We start from the raw sequence: 17,927 nt of genomic DNA on the forward strand, positions 1-17,927 counted from the left end.
CGGCGTTTTCCCCGTCGGAATGTGCAGCCAACCCCTGGCACAGCGGCACACCGTTTGCGAGAGCGAGTCCACAGCAAGGCTCGCCCATCGCCACTCGTCTCGCTCGCACTCATCACAGCGGCAACTCACCGGCGCTGTTACGGGCGTGGTTGCGCCGTACTTGCGCTCACTCGCTCACACACACACACGCACACGCGAGCAAGCTCTTTCACCCTAGAGGGTTGGTGAACGCTGCAACCCCTCGGTTTTAGGGGGTTGCGAACTTGCTGAACTCACCACCGCCGCGCGCGCACACACACAGCCACCACCCCGAAAGCAGACCGAGCACTCACGGGCCCACAGCCACTCGACGTTCCTTCCCCTGCGCCTTCAGTAAGCCAGCAGTTGTTCGATCCGGGTTGGTTGTAGCGGCCGGTCCCGAATGCGAGAGTGAGATCTTCGAACCCGAGCGAGACAGGCAGCGGCGTGTAGACACACAATGTGGTGGGGTCGTCTGGTTGATCATCGCGGTCGGGTCGGGTCGAGCCAAGCATCAAGTTCGACTCGGGAAGTCCTTCTGGTCAGGCGTGTGCGTCGTTCCGTGTGGCTGTTGCGTGTTGCGTTACACGTTTGCGTTACGTCCGTAACTTCCCGCAGGCACAGTCGTGGAATTTTATCACGAATCCGCTTGACTCGCTTTTACCCGGGAGGAAAAAGTGTTGCAAAAGTGATTCAATTAACGATTTGATTTTTTGTTTGACGAAGCGAAAAAACAAAAAAACACGCACACATCAAATACACACAAAAATATAGCGCCGCTTACTTTGTTTTTGCTGTCTGGTGGTGATCGTGCACAAATCTCGTGGTGGTTGTCGTGGTGTTGTGTGTTGTTCTTCGAAAGGATAACCGATTCGCGCGCGTGTTTACGTCGTTTACGGAGTGAGGCCGTGAGGCTCCATTTTTTTGTTTTGCTACCAGGTAACGCTTTCGGTGTTATTTTGTGTTTGCTTCCGTTACGGTGTGCACACTGCTGCTGTCAATCCTTTACGAAAACGTCATCAAAAATCACAGCCATTCGGGAGTCAGTGCTAAAATCAGTGGCCAAGTGCAAGTTTTCGTTGTGTTTCGGTGCTACTTTGATTTCCCGTTTTGAAAAGAGAGGGGGAGAGAGAGCGAGAGAATAAATTATGTGCGTGATAGTGTGGTGTTGAGAAGTTGTAGTTGTGCACCATCATCATCGCCCCACCTGGAGACCTACCTGTCCCTCGGCCAGTTTGACAATTAATAGGTGGAAGAACAACAAGTCCTCTTGATCCTTGATAACGATGCTCGATCGCAAGTGACACAGGAGATCGAGGAATAGATAGATCTAGTTTGATGTTGTGCCACTGCTGCCGTGCCAATATTAAACCGAAGTGATTGTGTAATCCCACACCGCAAGTGTGTTACATTCTGAGTTGGCAAAGTGTGAGTCTGTGTGTGTGTGTGTTGGTGCCTAATGTGAGTGTTCTACCGGTACTCCGATAAACAGATCTCCTCGCAACCCGAAACCCTCCCACCCCACGGGCCCCCACCAAACCCGCGAGGTCCAATTTCCTTGTGGCACCGGTGTAGGAAAAGCGGGAAAAATTTTCCTCGATAGCGTCGGCCCCGACTGTGGGGCCAAAACCGGAAGCAATATTCTGGCACACAACACCCTCAGCATGTACGGCGGTGGCGTACTCTGCCCGTCGCCCTCCACGGCGACGGGTTTCTACAATCCGCGCGGCCAGGGCTCGGAGATCGGTGCACTCGAGCTGGGCTTCCCCCGGGGGATGGCCCTGGTTCCACCGCCACCGCACGGCCCTTGGCGCGATCCGAGCAGTCTGTCCGGTACACACCTGCCTGTCGCTTCCAGCACGGCTACGGCCGCCGGGGACGATATCACGACGCTGGGCGGCCAGGGTCCGCAGGGTCAGAGCGGGTCGGTTGTGCCCGGCATGCAGACGTCCTCCTCCTCGTCCAGCGGTGGTGTGACGCAGGATAAGAAGGACTTCATTTCGTCCTCGTCCGGCGGTTCGTCGATCGGCAGCGGTGTCGGTCAGCATCCGTCGGTGACGGGTGGCAGCGTGACGCAGGGCAATGTGATCGAGAAGAAAGAGTTCCTGTCGCTGCAGCAAAGCACAACGCCCGGTTCGCAGAGTATGAACTCGCAGAACGGGCAGGACCTGAAGAACCAGAACATCGAGTGTGTCGTGTGTGGTGATAAGAGTTCCGGCAAACACTACGGACAGTTTACGTGTGAAGGTAAGTGTGGGAGAGATAGTGGCGAAGGGTCCCCCTAAAGCTATGCAATTGAAGGACAAATTTCGGTTATTAGGGAATGCATTAGAACCTTATCACAAGCCAAGAAATGAGAGCTCAAGAAGTAATTAAAAACCTCATCCAACATGTTGCCTATTTTTGGGAACTTCGTTCGGCCCCGGACCGTCGTGTGGGAATATCTGAAGCATCCCACAGGGACTCTTAGCCCGTGAGAAAAACTTCCTTTCCCAAACAGCGCACCATACATGTTTTACAAGTTTTATGACTTTTTGCCTTGTTCCCCCGCGGTCGTCTCTCTCTCTCTCTCTCTCTCGCTTCTTTCGTTGCTCGAAATATAATTGCTTCATTCCTGCATACGTCACTGCTCGTCGTACTTTCTCGTCGAGCTCGGACCACAACAACCATTCATACATTCCGCACATATCCAGTGCCAGTCCACGGAACGGATTGGACTTAATAAAATTATGATTATTGTGGGACATATTCCCGGGGCCACGCGAAACATCACGAACTTCGGTGACAACCACGACGGCACAGAAGACAATCGACGTTTTCTTCGCCCTTTAAAGCTTACTGCTAGTCGGCTACTGGTTTTCGCCGTCTCGCTGGCGAACGAGACTTCAAGCGGCAACGAATTGAGACGTTTGCTACGTTCGTGCCCAACGATATGTTAGCTGGTAGACACAATTAATCAAAACAAATAAGCATAAAAAAGTCATCATTCAAAGATGTGTACTCTACCGGCGCTGCCCGAAGGGTAATGTGCTCATGTGCCATGGATGCCCGTTTCCTCCGGATTTTCCCTTTTTTTATGGATTCTTAATGGCAAAGTGTAGTCGATTATTTTGTCCCGATTTTCGATACCCTTCGTACATCTTCTCTCTACCCGGTCCCACTGCTGCAGGTTACGATCAATATTCGGAAGCATATTCCTCAAGCAATTGACTTCTAACATTATTTTTATTATGTTTTCCCCCAGCCCGAGAGAAAACAAAAACCGTCCATTTTCTCTGTTCACATGTTCGTTCGCTCGTGATACTATTTTTAAAAAGGAAAGTGTAAGAAAATCCTTCACGAACCAAAAAAAAAAAACAACTATAAATTGTGAGTTTGCTCAGTCCCCCTTCCGGTGGTTGCGCTTGTTGCACCGTTTGGTAATTGTTATGATTTTATTTAAAAGGATCTCTTTGTAATGTTTTTTCGTCTTCTTCTCTTTTTGTCCCGACCTCACTTATGGTTGAGATTGTTGTTTTTTATGAGTTTTCCTACCATTTCTTCAAGCGCTACATCTACACCCCTTGTGCGTCGGTGATCGTCCTCATGTCTTGTACAGATTAGGGGGATTGTTTCCCGTGCTTACTGAAACTTCTCTGAAGGCCTCTGCTTGCTGTCTTTTTATTTATGGAGCAAAACCATTTTTTCCCTTACACCGTTACGAGGTTCCTCCGGAGTGCGGAGGAATTCATCCGACAAATGTCTTGAAGGAAGTAAGACAAGTCGAATCTTCGTATTTTTTTGTTCCTGGAGTTTACCCGGAAACACAAGAAGGATACAGGACTGTAAGACATTTGGAGCTGTAGTGAGTTTTTTCTCCCCCTGTTGTGCATTCATGGGTGAAAAATGCGTATGCAAATAGTTTGCCCGTTTTTCCATCAAGCAAGCATGATCCCTGGAACAAGAATAGGAAAGACACCATCCACCAGGAAGTGAAGGACGTACAGCTACATATCCATATCCTTCCTGTGCTGTGCTGGGGGGGGGGGTAGCAATTTTCCACCTCAGTTGATTGATATCGGTATTTAATCACAGCTATCCAACACAACAACCGCGCCTCTGGTTCGGCGGTTCCACTGGAGTAAAGGCGTTAGGCGGGACGCCTCCCAATCCAACATATCCAGTTGCAGTTTTGCTCGCTAATGAGATGAGTTTATTGAAGATCCTGCTCCCTGCTCCGGATGCTTCCTGAATCTTGGCGAATGCCCGGGAGTTCCTTACAGGCGACAGGGACGTATCAAATGTGTACACAATGTCAAGAATAACATTATGAAAAGGGTCACAATGGGCCACCGGGACTTTGCATGCTAATGGGTGCCACAGCAGCGTAAGGTGAATGTAAATGACTCGGTTCAAGGGGATAAACCCGACCCGGCTTCACCACGGCTCAACAATGAGACTCAAGAGCTCTCGCACACCACCACCACCACCACCACTACTACCAGCTCTAATGCAATACTAGTTGTTGCTCGGCAAACAATGCAAAAACATTACCAATCTCCCGTTTGTTTTTTTGGTTTCGTTTGCTAATATAAATAGGAGCTTTGTTGGAGGATTGAAAATGAGCTCCGCAAACTGCTTATTTACTAATCAATTATCTTACCGGGGCCTTAGAATTTGTTGCTCCGGACTGTGACAAAACTTGCGAACAAAGACTTGCGCGACCTGATTCACTTCAACAGTACCGCCAATTAAGTTTGATAATCCAACGATTTCTGTGGCGAAACTCAGACACAGCTCTGTTCCGACGTAAATCACCCAACACGCGCAACGCGCCCTTTCAACAATGGAATGGTTGGACATTTGACATCTTGTGGAGCTCTCTCTCGCTTAGGGTTTTGTTTGTGTGTGTGTTTGGTTGTCTGATTTGTTGTGTCGATTTTTTTGTTTGTTGGTGGTGGCCTCACCAACGAATCTTAATGAACTGTGGCGAGCGACACCGAAAGGAGTAAGAACAAGACGGTCAAAACAGGTCATGATGGTGCGCACGGTGAAGAAACGAAATTCTAAAGTTTAAACAGTGAAGTCCAAGTCCAGTAAAAAGTGTCCAATAGGATGGCGCCAATACGAGTTGCCAGTGAACAAAAAGAAAAACCCCGTGTAAAGCAAAACATTGATAAGGAAAACGTTAGGATGTGTTTGACACCGATGTGTAGCAGCTGAAGTAAGAAGAAAAACTCTAATCTCAGCCTCAGCATTGCGTCACCGTGCCCAGGAGATCGGTTGTGCAAATATGATACACTTATAATAGCGGATCATTATGTAACGCAGAATCCGGATCCCCATTTGGAGGATGGCGTTCTTCGCACCTTCGGCAACGCCAGCCAACAAAGCAAAGGGCAAACAGGGGTGTGTCTCGTCCTTTTTTTGAACCCGTCGGAAGTGAACCGGTTTGTTTTTTCAACCAACATGGCTGTAGCTATTTAATGTTTTAAAAAAACACGAACAAAACTCGCATCGTGTTAACGGAGGAAGGCGATGGGAAGCGAAGATCAAGCAAGGATCACGGAAAACCCGGGGAAAATAAAACCCAGTAGCATCAGTAGTCAGCACACGATTGATGATGATATGATCTTCCTGATCCCCGCCGGCAGATTCGTCGAACCGTCGTCTCGGTTCGGTGCGTCCCTGTGTGCTAGGGGTAGACTGGTCAAATGTCAAGCCTCTGCACTGCAGTCGATTAATCGTGCGCCGAGCCTAACCGGGTGAGATTCAATTTAACTATCATTCGGTTGGCTAACCTGTTTTTACACCAACTAGTTCCTCTGTTTTTCTTCCTCGAGTGCGTATTTTCCTTCTCCATCACAACAATTTCCACGCATCGAACTCGCTGCTGCTCGCCCCTTTCGAGTGGCGTGGTCCCGTGGTTAGCTTTAAAACACTGGGAGGCTGTGTCCGTTAATAAGCGTTTGTCGTGTAGACCAACCGTTGTTTTTTGCGACATCCAAATGACGCACGGCGACACTCAAACGAGAGGGAAAGAAAACTAATCAATAAAGTCACCGTTGGCTTTGCATGGTTCCATCTACTGCATAAGGCCTGATGTATCCGTTCATTCCTTCCGTCTCGGTACGGCGCGATCAATGTCCATAAAAATTGGTTCCCCGTTTTGTGATGATGAACATGTCCACGTCTACCGAGAGGGCGTAGGGGTAAAATAATTTAAAAACAAAAAAGTTGTTATCTTCCACCCGACTTTACGACACGTGTCCCCGAGGTGGTGGTGGGTTTTGTGTTGAGGTAGGCAAAAAAACCCAAGCAACCTTCCACGGGCGCCAGCCATCGTGAAGGTGTTGTGACCATCACCGCGGCATCACCGGTCAGCAGGTCAATTGCGTATTTGCTGTCGCGTTTATGGTGGGGTTCAATCCTTGGCACTGAATGTGCGCCTGCTGCTCAGTACGACCGAAGGCAACAACACGATGCACCAACCGGGTCTATTTTTATGAAGCAAAAGTTATGAGTTACACAAAACAGTCCCTACGTAACGTCGTTTACGGCGCGATGTTCATTCGCAGAATAGTGCCTATTTGTCGAAACGTGACATAAATGTGGTCGTTTTAGGAGCTAATTTTCCTCCATTAAACGATTAGACACGCAGATCGCCTGTCCTGTGTTACATGATTTTGTTGGGTCGGTATTAAGACATATGGTAGATTGATCGAAAAGCGCGACTAATTTTCCTAAAACAGCTTCATACTCATGTGGATGCGTCCATACAAAATGGGGGAGAAAAACGGTCCCTGTCAAACATTCCCAGACGACAACAACCGGCAAACCCGATTATTGTTACTTGCACCACTCCACTGATAAGAGGCAGCGCCTGCGTCGAATCTCCGGACATTCCGGATATGTTCACTGCCCGAAAACCTTTACTACTGCACTCCACACCGTCTGTGAATGTGAAGTTTACAAACAACCGCGGTCGTGTGCACATTTTTCCAGTGGAAGAAGATCCAGCGGACCAACCGTGTGGCATCACACAATCGCACCCGTTTCGTAGTGGTTGTCCGCGTCCGACACAATCAGCATGGCGTCAAATGGTGCACGACGAAGCAAAACGGGGGAATGTTTTGATTTTTTCAACCTTCCAACCGTCCATTATCAGAAACCGAACCGGAGGCTGTAGCGCGCTTTTGGGGCGCTGTACAGAGTACCGTCGCGATAAGCCGCCCGTGTTTGTGTGTGCCGAGGGTTCAATTTATGAGTTTTCTTGTGAGATGTGCAGCTCTTTGCCTGCAACACCTCACTTCGATTCGATGGTTCCGTCTCCTGTGCTCGAGGAGTCCGTCAGTTGGTCCGGTACGTTACGTGTGAGTGTCGGGTGAAGCTAGTGTTACTAGGCCAGTGTGTGCGTGTGTGTGTGTGTGCGCTCGATTTGTTGCTCAAAGTGCGCTAAAAAACAGACAAAAAGACGGTTAAATCAATCTCTACTTCAAATAGTTAAAGGTCTTGTAAAGGATTGGATCTTACCAAAACCGTTTTGTGTGCCAAGGCTAACACCAACGGCAGAGAGTCATCAAGGTTTCTCAGCTGATCGTGTGTGCGCCCAGTGTGACTCTGTCCCGCTATCTCCTACCGGGTATGGGTGCCGGTTTACTTCCATCAAACGGTGCATAATTGCAGTGTACAGGTGGGTGGTGATTATGAGCATGCAAGAACAACAGAAACGCTTCCGTGCCTTAGAATCCCGACCCGACAGCCGGAACCTGCTTCCAAGAATTGAGCCATTATGTGAAATATGACCATCGCTCGTCTCATCAACCTAGGCTAACGAACTTTACCGGCAATAGTGTTGTGTATGTTTTTCATTTGGCAAGTACCACCAAGGGAAGGAAAATTTATTCCAAACATGCAACACACACATTCTTTCGATTATCTGCCTCTTCGTCTAGGTCTCATCGGTACTTTGTTGTTCCCGTTTTGTACTTGTCCATGATGCCAATCCTGCTACCTGCTTGCAGCTGAAATTAATTACCAACAAAGTAATCGCACAGAAACGCGATCACCTCTCCATCTCCACGCAATTTCACACTTCGAGCGCGAGTATGACTAGGCTTCTTTATCGTTGCTGTTACGAGACTGTTGTTGTGCTTCGCGCTTGGATAACTTTTTCCGGTACTTCGGTACGCTCTCGGCGGAAGTTATGCAACCACCGCCAGAATATCTGGATATCTCCACAGATATACTGAAATGAATCACACCGCATAGCAGAGCGACTTGGATTAGGGTGCAAAAATTGTGCAACTATCGCGCGTAATCTTGAGGCGAGGCACACAACACTTGGTGTGTGTGTGTCTGTGTCCAAAACTTCTTGAGAATTCTCACCCAATTTTCCTGGTAGCTGCCACTTTCCACCTTCTTTTACGAGCTTCCCTAATTCGTCTAATTAGCCATAACTGTCCACTGTTGCTTGCCGCCGTCCGACAGTGGTGTCCGCTTGTTTTTTCCTACGAACTACCCACCGGACCAGAACCACGTGCTTGTCGGCATTCTGCGGAAATTGCTCAACCGTTTCATTAGGGGGCTCTGCCAGGCTCTTTCGCTTTCATCCCGGTACGCATTTGGGCTTCGTACTGCGGGGCGTCGCATATCTCACATTTCACAGACATGTGAGGCGCCGAAAAGAGTAACTGGGCCAAATAATTTTACTCGCTGGGAGACTGAGGCGCCAGCTGAACTCTGTAGGATACACGCAATCGTTCCTACGGAAAAAAGGGCACAGATAATCATTATACAACCATAAAGCACACACCGCAACCAATTAAAATCAACACATCGTTACTGACCATTCCTCGGAGGACAAGAACAATTCGTCACGAAATCATCGCACAATCCGTTTTTTCTCTGCCTAATGTGGACTGATTGCCATTGTTGCGAAAACACAATCGATACCGGCTCTTTCAACGGTTCGTAACACTCACGGGCCCGCCTTCGAGAGACCCTTTTTTAATGGTCCTTCTCCAGAGTCATCTCGCGCGCTCTCCCTCCAAAACGGTCAGTGCCGCCAGAACGAGGTGTGCAACCTGGGTCGGCTTGGGTCAGTCAGCCGGGCGGTACTGACGGCAAAGGGAAATGGGGTGGTTTTTATTAACTATTAACCTCAATCGAGATGATCAAGCTCGGACGGAGGCTGGCACGAAACCGGTCGGTGGAAACTCACGCCGCTACAATTTCCCGCTCGCCGTACGCGCGAACTATCGGCAAATCCCGGGCTTGTATCGATCGATTTTCGATTTTAATCCAGCTGGATTCCGATGGGAATAAGAAATTCGGTGGAAGCGAGAGATAAAACGGTCGATCGCTCGTGAACGCGCGCGCGCTCGCTTCAAGATGAAGTGAGCAAAAATCGTGACCTACTCGTGCCCGCAATCAACTAACCACCCCCAAACGGAACCATCTTTCCCAAACTGGTGAGACATGGGGGACGCATAAGTAAATGGAGGGATTTTTTTTATTCTGTGTTGGAGAGACTCTTCTTCTACTTTGGTTGGGTCAGGTCGATTTTGACACACACACACACCCTGTTCAACCCTTATCCCTAAACGTGCTTCCTCTGCTCTGCAGTGTTATTGTTTTCCTTCCCTATCGACATGTATAAATCCTTCTCATTTTCATCAACTGTTGGCGCGTGATGCACACCGCGAGTCTATTATGGCTTTTCGTCGCCGATCTGCGTTGATCAATAGCCACCCACACACGTCCCAGCAGAATGCCACGAACCACTTCAAACTGATCTCCACACCGAGTCGCCTTTCGTCGCTTATTAATAATGTGGGGTCGCGGCTGCGGATTGGGAGGGCGGTGAGAGAGAATGTTTATGAGCAGCACAAAACAACACCAAACCTCCATCACCACCTCTTTCCGTTTTGCGATCGATTGCGATCCGATTATTATAGATGTTCGAGATGATGATGATGATGATGAAAACGATCAATATAATCAGCTGCCATCATCATCACAGGTCTAATAGTGATTCGTTTTTGTATCGTTTGCTGATAACTATAATGAGACCGTGAGGGTCGCGGCTAAAGGGACAGCAATTCTTCCATTCTCGTACAAAATTTCTTAACCAACAATCGAATCAGAACATCAAATCAAATTGACTCATATTCGACTTGAATGTTCCTATAGACGTTTACGCGTAAGGTTCGAGTGTGTATGGTGGTTTCCCGTGGATTCTTAAATTGATTTTAATTAACGCAAACGTGCTTGCTCGATGCACCCTCGAAGTTGGTAGGCTACACACAGTTCCGTTTGTTCGGTCGCGAACAAGACACCAGAGCATCATCAGCTGCTTCCTACCATACATAAAACCTCTCGCACTCTTTTCCCTTCACCACCGGCAACCCCTTCTCATCAGTCCACCGGTGAGCTTTTTCAAGAGGCACACTATTTTTAGCGATGTCTTTATTGCGCGACTATTCCACCACCCTGCGGCGCAAGCTCATGTCGCCTCCACGGCGATGCGCGTCAGGTCCGTCCTATAGAGTGATGGTGTTGAAGATTCGATCGCCATCATGATTAGCATCTTCGCAGCAACTGATCGAACGCGCGGGCGCGCACGCCAGCGAACAAGAGTGGCCCCGGCAACATTGTGGTGGTACCACACTTGTGTCCCTAAAAGAGAAGAAAACAACAAGTGATGTTAATTCCATCGATGATGACACTTCAACAACCGCGACTACGATTTACCTGTGTGTGCACGGGCTTACGGGGCTGACAATCCGTTTTCCTTTCGGATTCGGGGCTGCGTTTCTTTCGAGTGACGACATTTTAACCCATTCCCACAATGGGTTCGATCTGGAAAGTGATGGAAAGTTAAATAGAGTTATGAACACCGGGAACGGCACATACGCTTACATACGAGACGACGGCGGTGCTGTGCTTGGACGTGCATTCGCAACACTGTTTACCCGTCGGATGATTTACGTGACTCGGGTTTTTTTGCTTTCGTTTCCATCTGGCCTCGGCGTTCGGCTAATGAAAAACTTTCCCCAATATTTAGAGGGCGTTGTGGGATATTGGCGGCCGTTTATTTTCTACTCGGCGGCATGGATGAGTTTTTCTTGCCTGCCGGGAATTGAGCGACTGTTTACTTACTTGCTTTTTAAAGGGCTCATTGGGAGAATTCTGTTGGATGAACTCGCCTGCTCCATCTCCAAGGATGATTTATTAACAATAAGTTTTAACGGTGATGATATTGTTTTACCAACAAACTACATGGATCTGGAAACCTTGGAGCAAACATGAGGGACGCCACTTCGGAAGAAGAGATATTCAAGTATAGATAGAGTAGATTGAGCCCCGTTTGCTTACTTACTTGAAGCTCTGATTTACACTAAAAGCCTCTCCAATAAACACGATCCCAATCAGTTGATTTCGTCGAGTGTTAAGCAAATCTTAACTGCTCGGATTCCTTCCGCAAAGGTCAAAGGCTACTCGAACGCCTTAAGTTCCATTCCGTAATTCGATAATTATCGCCATGTTTGCCAATGGCAAGACACACACACACACATCGGGACACACTGGTACTCTCGCACACAGAAACAAAACCCCCGGGCTAGAGCCTGGGAACTTCTTGAGCGTTTCGTTCGGCGGTTCCAATTTTAATTCCACCCGTCTTCCGAATGAAGCGCGCGCGGGCACACACTCTCCTCTCTAGCAATCGATTTTAATTCAATATTATTTTGTTGCTCGTTGGGTCCGCGGAAGACGCGATTCAAGTTGCCCCGATCGGGACTCCTCTCACGGGAAGGGATAGCGCGTAGCAGTAGATCGAAGCTCCCGTCGAGACTGGACGAGAAGAATTGGAGAAGATAATGGCCCGGTAAGTCACCGGCAAACGGAAAACCTTCTTGCTGGATGAAGATCAGACCAGCGGTACCTCACCCCAGCCAGCATGGTGCATGCCATCGGTATCGTACGATGCGAAATTCGTCTCCCTGGTCAAGCGGCTTTTCGGGGGCGGATGGACAACGCAAACGGGTCCGAAACGGTGGGAAGTTCGTCGGAAATAAACTCATAAGTACCTGCAAGTCGTGATCTTATTCTTTATGCAGCTTGGCACACACAGCAAGCAAGAGTGAGTGAGCGAGCCTTCGGCTGGCGTTCGGCGCGGAACAGAAGAGGCAACCAGGAAATATCTCGATGCGATCGTTCGCGAGGCCCATGCTGCGCGCCCGGCACAGTGTCGCACGGATTCGGGCCGGAGAGTTTGGTTTGGCGGGTTGGCGAGAACTTCCCCCATCGATGCATTTCCCGGGAACCAACCGTGCGGATAACGGTTTAATTATGTTTTAAGGCAAGCGCAACGAACGAATGAACCACAGCGCCGGTAATAGGGTTAATGAAATGATTTCGAGTAGGTGGATGAAGAAGCTCTGAACTCTGCTGGGCTGTGTGGATGGAAGAGGCCCTCGAGAGCACACACACACACGCGCGTGCGCGCGCCAAAAAGATGCTCGCTAAACGCCCGATTCTACCAACGATCACAGAACGCTGAAGAATTAAATCGCAGCAAAGACCCCTCGATGGGCGCACAATCACAATGTGTTTCCTTCCTTCCCATTTCTCTCCATCGTCAGCCTCGGTTACCCCATCCAAGATCGGCGTGTGCGCGCGCGCGACCTGATCTCGCACACACATATTCGATCTTCTCGACGCAAGACCCCCGATCGTCGTCTTATCTCGGCGCATCGATCGAAAAATAATTTATTATTTCATATGCCCCTTTTTATTAACTGCTGCACGACTGCACTGCCTCGCTTATCTTTTCACCCTCGCCAACCCTCCACCCAACAACCCCACCGTTGCATGCACTACTCCTCCTGCCGCAAAGAAATTGCTTTTCAAACTCCTCCGGCACTGGTGAGGGCACTGGAAGGCTTTAGGATGATCGTGTTTACTTTCCGCCGGTTCGGTTTCGCCGGCCGGATAAGCGGCCCATGATCGATCGTTCGCTGACGGACGCGTTCGCGAGCGGGTTTTTTTTTTTTGTTGGTGTGCGCACCTCTTTGCCCGCGTGCGGTTGCTTTCGATGAGTGGAAAATTATAAGATGGGAAAATTTTCACCAGCCCCGAGATAACCGGAGACGCCGGAGTGCAAAGACGCGCAAAAAGGGTGATGTCGTTTGCCTGGTTTGTCAGCCTCGTATCATCCGGGGCAGAGCGGTACAAATTGTTCACCGGTCGCAGCAATCAGATCACAGTGAATGATTGGTTTATCAAACAATTTGAGTCCGCTTGTCATTATGGTTTGATACAATCGATTAATATTTGTCTCCGAAGCGTTGAGATGCCTCAAGGATGCATTCGTCGAGCGGTGGGAGCAGAAAAATATTGTTTATTATGAGCTTGTACTTAAAAAGTTGGTAGAAGAAATAGGAGATGTTGGTGGGACCAGTTCAACATTATATACTCTGAGCTAATGCGAGATCGTTGGTGTGACATTCATAAAATAGTATATCCTTAGGCAATACTAAAACATTGCCAAGACAAGCTGCACTTGTTGGTGGGAGGAGAATAAAATTGTCTATTCTGAGCTATTGCTAAACCCTAATTCATATTACGCAAAAAAAAAACACTCATTCAACGGAAGTATTTATAGTAAAACATAGCACTTCCGTTTCGAAAACCCCCTAAACCCTCCGGCGATATGCCCCCGGGAAGCAGATGCTAAATTACGGGGCTCGATTTCAGGCACTGATTTTTAATCAAATGCAATTCAATTAAACCTTCATGTACGTCACTCGGTCACACACACTCTACCAGAACAGTGACCATCGACCACCGTCGTGTTGTCGAAAAAGTATAGACTGTTTAAAATGTCCTCACTGACACGGTGAGCTGTGTCCGCCGACACGGTAAAGTAAAAACACCGAAATCTTCCAACCGCAGCTCACAGGCCGGTAAAACGCGTGCGGCGGCGACGGTTGCGCGTTTTGTGCATGCAAATTTATGCAAAATTATTTCCTGTTAAGCATTCGGGCTATGAAACCCACTGTCTGTGGGGCGCTGTTTGATATCGCTGAGATATCGAAGGCGGTGTGTGTGTGTGTGTGTGTGTAAAGCGTAACCCACACGAACCTTGGCCGTTGGCCAAATTTTCAATCCTGACGGCTCATTCATGCTCGTCGTCGTCCATTGATCGGAGGGGGGTACGTACGCTCAGCTAACTCACCCATCCCATCCCAAGCATTCTGCCTTCGGGGGCCCGCTGGAGACTGCAGCTAGTTACACACGCTACAATGTGTGACCGACTCCTTGCATAGTTTATGAATAATGTATTCATACATCATATGCCCTCGTCCCTATATCTACGTACAAAAATTCCAACACCATTTTCCCTCCAGGGCCAAAGCTACACAGATGTAACAGTGCTCTAAAAGTATCCTCTTTTTTTGCACTCTACACCATCTAAAAACTGTCACGATTCTTCCTCAAACCGTTCGGCTCTTGCCCGGCGATCCCACAACAGTGCTCCAAAGGCGCAAAAGAAAGGTGGCGAAGGGTTCATAATCAATTATCTTCCAACGAACCACAAAATTATCTCGTTATGCATCCAATCCGCCCTCTCTCTCTGCGCTGGACGAGCCGAACCGGGGCCACAAACTCCGACACGTCCCGGTCGGATGCGATATGCTCACTGCCCTCAGGACATTGGCATACGGACCTGGTGTTGTTGTTCAAACCCGGCCTGGAACGCTGGAACTCCGTGGGTGGAACAGACGGTTGGATGGAGATTCACTTACGCCCGGATCTAGATAAATAGGTGTATCATCGGGATTTTTTAATTTAATTATCCCGATTTCTCTGCCCGCCGGGAGCACCCGTGATGGATGATGGTACGCGAACTTAGTGTGAGCATATTTTAGTTTATGGTCCAACCGATTCGGTGGGATTTCCTTTTAGCTATAATCGTACCATCTGGAAACGTGCAATTTTTGCAATGAGTCTTTAAGTTTGGAGAGTCCTACCCGTATGGCTAGCACTTCAGTAATCTTAAGAGTCCAATTTATTTACCTCAAAATTGGAGTTAAAAAATTGGACTCATAAAACAAACAATCCAGATTGCAGGCGAAAAGCTGGAACTCATCAACTTCAAACGGCTCGTACCGACACAGATTGTTTTCCTGAGCTCAACAACACCGATTTACAAGACTTTCCACGGCTCAGCAGCACCCTCATGTGTAATGTGCTACAAATTGAGCGATAATCTTAAATTAAGCAATTCCCATCGCGCTGCATCGTCGGTGCATTGACCACACCTGTGCGGGACGTGCCAAACGAACCGTACACCTCCCATTGCCCATCCGAGATCGGTAATCGGTGTGCAGAAGACTCGATTGCATTACATATTAGGTGTGCATTATGGGTGCCGGCTGCATCTCTTCCGACAGAGTACGCTGCACACTCTAATTATCCCAGAACGCACCCAAGGGACTCGGGAAACAACTTCCCGATCCCAGGTCCCATCACCGAAGCGCCACAGCGAGTAATGAGATAAATAATGAGAGCCGCCGTTACTAGCGAGCTTATTTAAAATTCAAATTCCCTCACACATTTGCACTGAGCAAGGGTACAACTGTTTTGGGGTGGTTTTCTGCACGCTTTGATGTACTCCGACAACGACCTCCCGGCAGAACCCAATCTGGGTAGGATATACAGGATCAATAATGAAATGACCCCAACGGAGGCGAGATGTAATTGGAGAAACAAAATATATCCGTCACAGGAGGCACCAGTCCAATGCTACCGGGTGGGATATCCTATTCCGGGGTGATTTTTTAAAACCATCTGCAGCTCTGCCTTCATCATTACATATTATTATGATTATATACAGATTGTGTCGACGGTACGTGCGTCGATATTCGGAAGCGCGAAACGCCCTGTTTGTGCCCCGCAGGCAGGCGCAGAAGATCGCAGATCGAGAGCAGTCCGCCGTGAGCTTGGCCGAACCTTGACCACCGTGTGATTGCCTGGGCTGCTGCTCGCCTTTGGTTCGCAAACGCTAATTTACGTAGACCGGAGGAGATCCGTTAATATCCCATTACCGTGTGCGAGCCAGCATCCCATCCATCCATCCGCTCCATCTCGGGGTCCCTTGTGGTGGTTATGCTTAACGTCAATTTTATTGTTTTTTTCCTCCAGTCGGCATGCAAAGGAATGAGCATTGATTTATAGCCTTCACTTCAAAGGCCTCTCCCCCCCCATGCCTGATTGATCCTTGACGCAGGGGGCGTCATCGTTGGTGGTGGCGGTTTGTGGTTGAAAATTGAAATTCATATTCGTTAAAGTTCGTGCGTAAAAGTGCACAGCAAAAACAAAACCCGAACTCGCATCGGTCTTCCCCCATCCATCCGGGGAGTCCTTCTTGCGCCTGTCCGTAGTGAGTTGTTATAACTCAATTTATCACCCATTTTAACCAAAACCGCGGTTCCGGGACACCGTACCGAATTGGAAACAATTGTCTTCGAAGTCTCTTTCCAGGTGTCCTCGGTTGCGAGCGCTTCTAGTTTGCTTCTGGGTGGGTTCCGAACTTTACGATGCACTCCGTTGCATAGCCAGACCCGACCGAACGCCGCTCCAACGTGGTCGCGGTTGAGGTGAGTGTCAATTAGACACGACTGCCAATGCGACCAGACCACCGCCGGAAGAGAAATTTATGCTTCTCCGCAAATCAATCTGTCCAAACTGAAGCTTACCGGGTTTTACGATCTTTCCCAGGCCGAGCGTTTGGCTCGGCTTCAACGGTTTGCAAATATCGCAGTGGGAAGAGGTTATTGGCCCACCAGCAGCTGCCCCAAAGGGCTAAACCATATCTATTCCGGGAACCTAGGAGAAGTGGCTTGCTTTTCACAAAATGCATCGACCGACTCACCGGACTCTTCTGCTCCGGAACTGACGGCAAAGTGTTATGCAAATGAATGTGAAACAACCATTTCCTTTGGAGCAACAGCTATTGTTGAGGTGCTGTATCCTTTCGCTCGGCTCTGTAGCCGCAAGTCCCATAGTACAAAACTTTTTCTTTCTACGAAATGACCACATGCTCCGCCTAAATACGCACAATGTGTTCCTGTGGCACACAATGGTGCTCCGGTTGACGTAAAGCAAGAAACTTCCAATGCATTGTTTGGTGGCCCATTCACATGTGCACCCTCGGAATGCAATTCGTCTATCCGTGCTTCATCGCTCGTTGTTGGGCCGTTTTGCAGCATTTTTTGAGGTTGACGTAAAGAATGAAACGTAAAAACAACCCTAGCTAGGCCAATAGCAATCCTGCGTAATGCACACATTCTTTCCCGTCAGCAGGAGTCCGCTCACGAAACGCAGACATTTGGACGACCGGCTTGCCCTCGAGCGGTGCAAAAGCGAGCAAGGATATGCGCTGGGATGAAATTGTTCCTAATTAATAGGACCCACCCTGGAGCGATTTGGTTACAATGTTACCGTTACCGCCTTCTTCGCCATTAAGACTTCCCGTCGACTCGCTCTCTCGCCCCAGGAGGAGCCCGATTGTTCCCGGTGAACGATGCCGATTGTTTGACAGTTTATCCTGATCGGCCCCTTTTTTCCCAACTTCCCAAAAGAATAGGGGCCCCCATAGTGTGAGTGCACGTTTCTTTGGTACGATTTATATGGTGCTGGATAACGCTGGGCAACGCTGCTCCTTAAGGAACTGTTCTTGTTGTGCGACATTACCAAGCCCAAGAAGGATTGGAGCGAACGCAAAAAAAAAAACACTACAAATTGCTCTCATTCTCAACGGCAGGAGACCGCAAAGGTTGGCAAGTTCGTCAGCTCGCTCGGGGTTACCTTGATGGATGATTAAAATGTTCCCAACTGGAGCATCACCTTGAACGCTCGTC

The 17,927-nt window shown here is 48.8% G+C and overlaps 1 protein-coding gene and 1 long non-coding RNA gene across 8 annotated transcripts in view; one reads left to right on the forward strand and one right to left on the reverse strand.

Annotated features, from left to right (window-relative positions):
• Window positions 1–241: 241 nt before the first annotated feature.
• LOC118507579 (nuclear receptor subfamily 2 group F member 1-B) overlaps window positions 242–17,927 on the forward strand; it is a 73,380-nt gene continuing 55,694 nt past the window's right edge. The window contains exon 1 of one of the 3 annotated variants that reach the window (XM_036046233.1): window positions 242–2,265. In XM_036046233.1, the coding sequence (XP_035902126.1) occupies window positions 1,683–2,265 (583 nt within the window). In that variant the 5' untranslated portion in view covers window positions 242–1,682. Of the gene's footprint in view, window positions 2,266–7,412; window positions 7,691–17,927 lie in introns of those variants that run through there. The other 2 variants (XM_036046234.1, XM_036046235.1) reach the window with 2 other exon arrangements.
• LOC118507600 lies at window positions 9,769–15,595 on the reverse strand. 5 transcript variants are annotated; one of them, XR_004905676.1, is made up of 4 exons: window positions 11,950–15,595; window positions 10,921–11,853; window positions 10,753–10,860; window positions 9,769–10,677 (listed from the first exon to the last, which is right to left on the reverse strand). It is a non-coding gene; the product is annotated as an uncharacterized LOC118507600 (long non-coding RNA). The 5 variants fall into 5 exon arrangements; XR_004905673.1 differs by having other exon boundaries at window positions 10,921–11,319; window positions 11,381–15,595; XR_004905674.1 differs by having other exon boundaries at window positions 10,921–11,048; window positions 11,161–15,595.

The sequence above is a fragment of the Anopheles stephensi genome, chromosome 2 (genome assembly GCF_013141755.1).
Source record: "Anopheles stephensi strain Indian chromosome 2, UCI_ANSTEP_V1.0, whole genome shotgun sequence".
Lineage (NCBI taxonomy): Eukaryota > Metazoa > Arthropoda > Insecta > Diptera > Culicidae > Anopheles > Anopheles stephensi.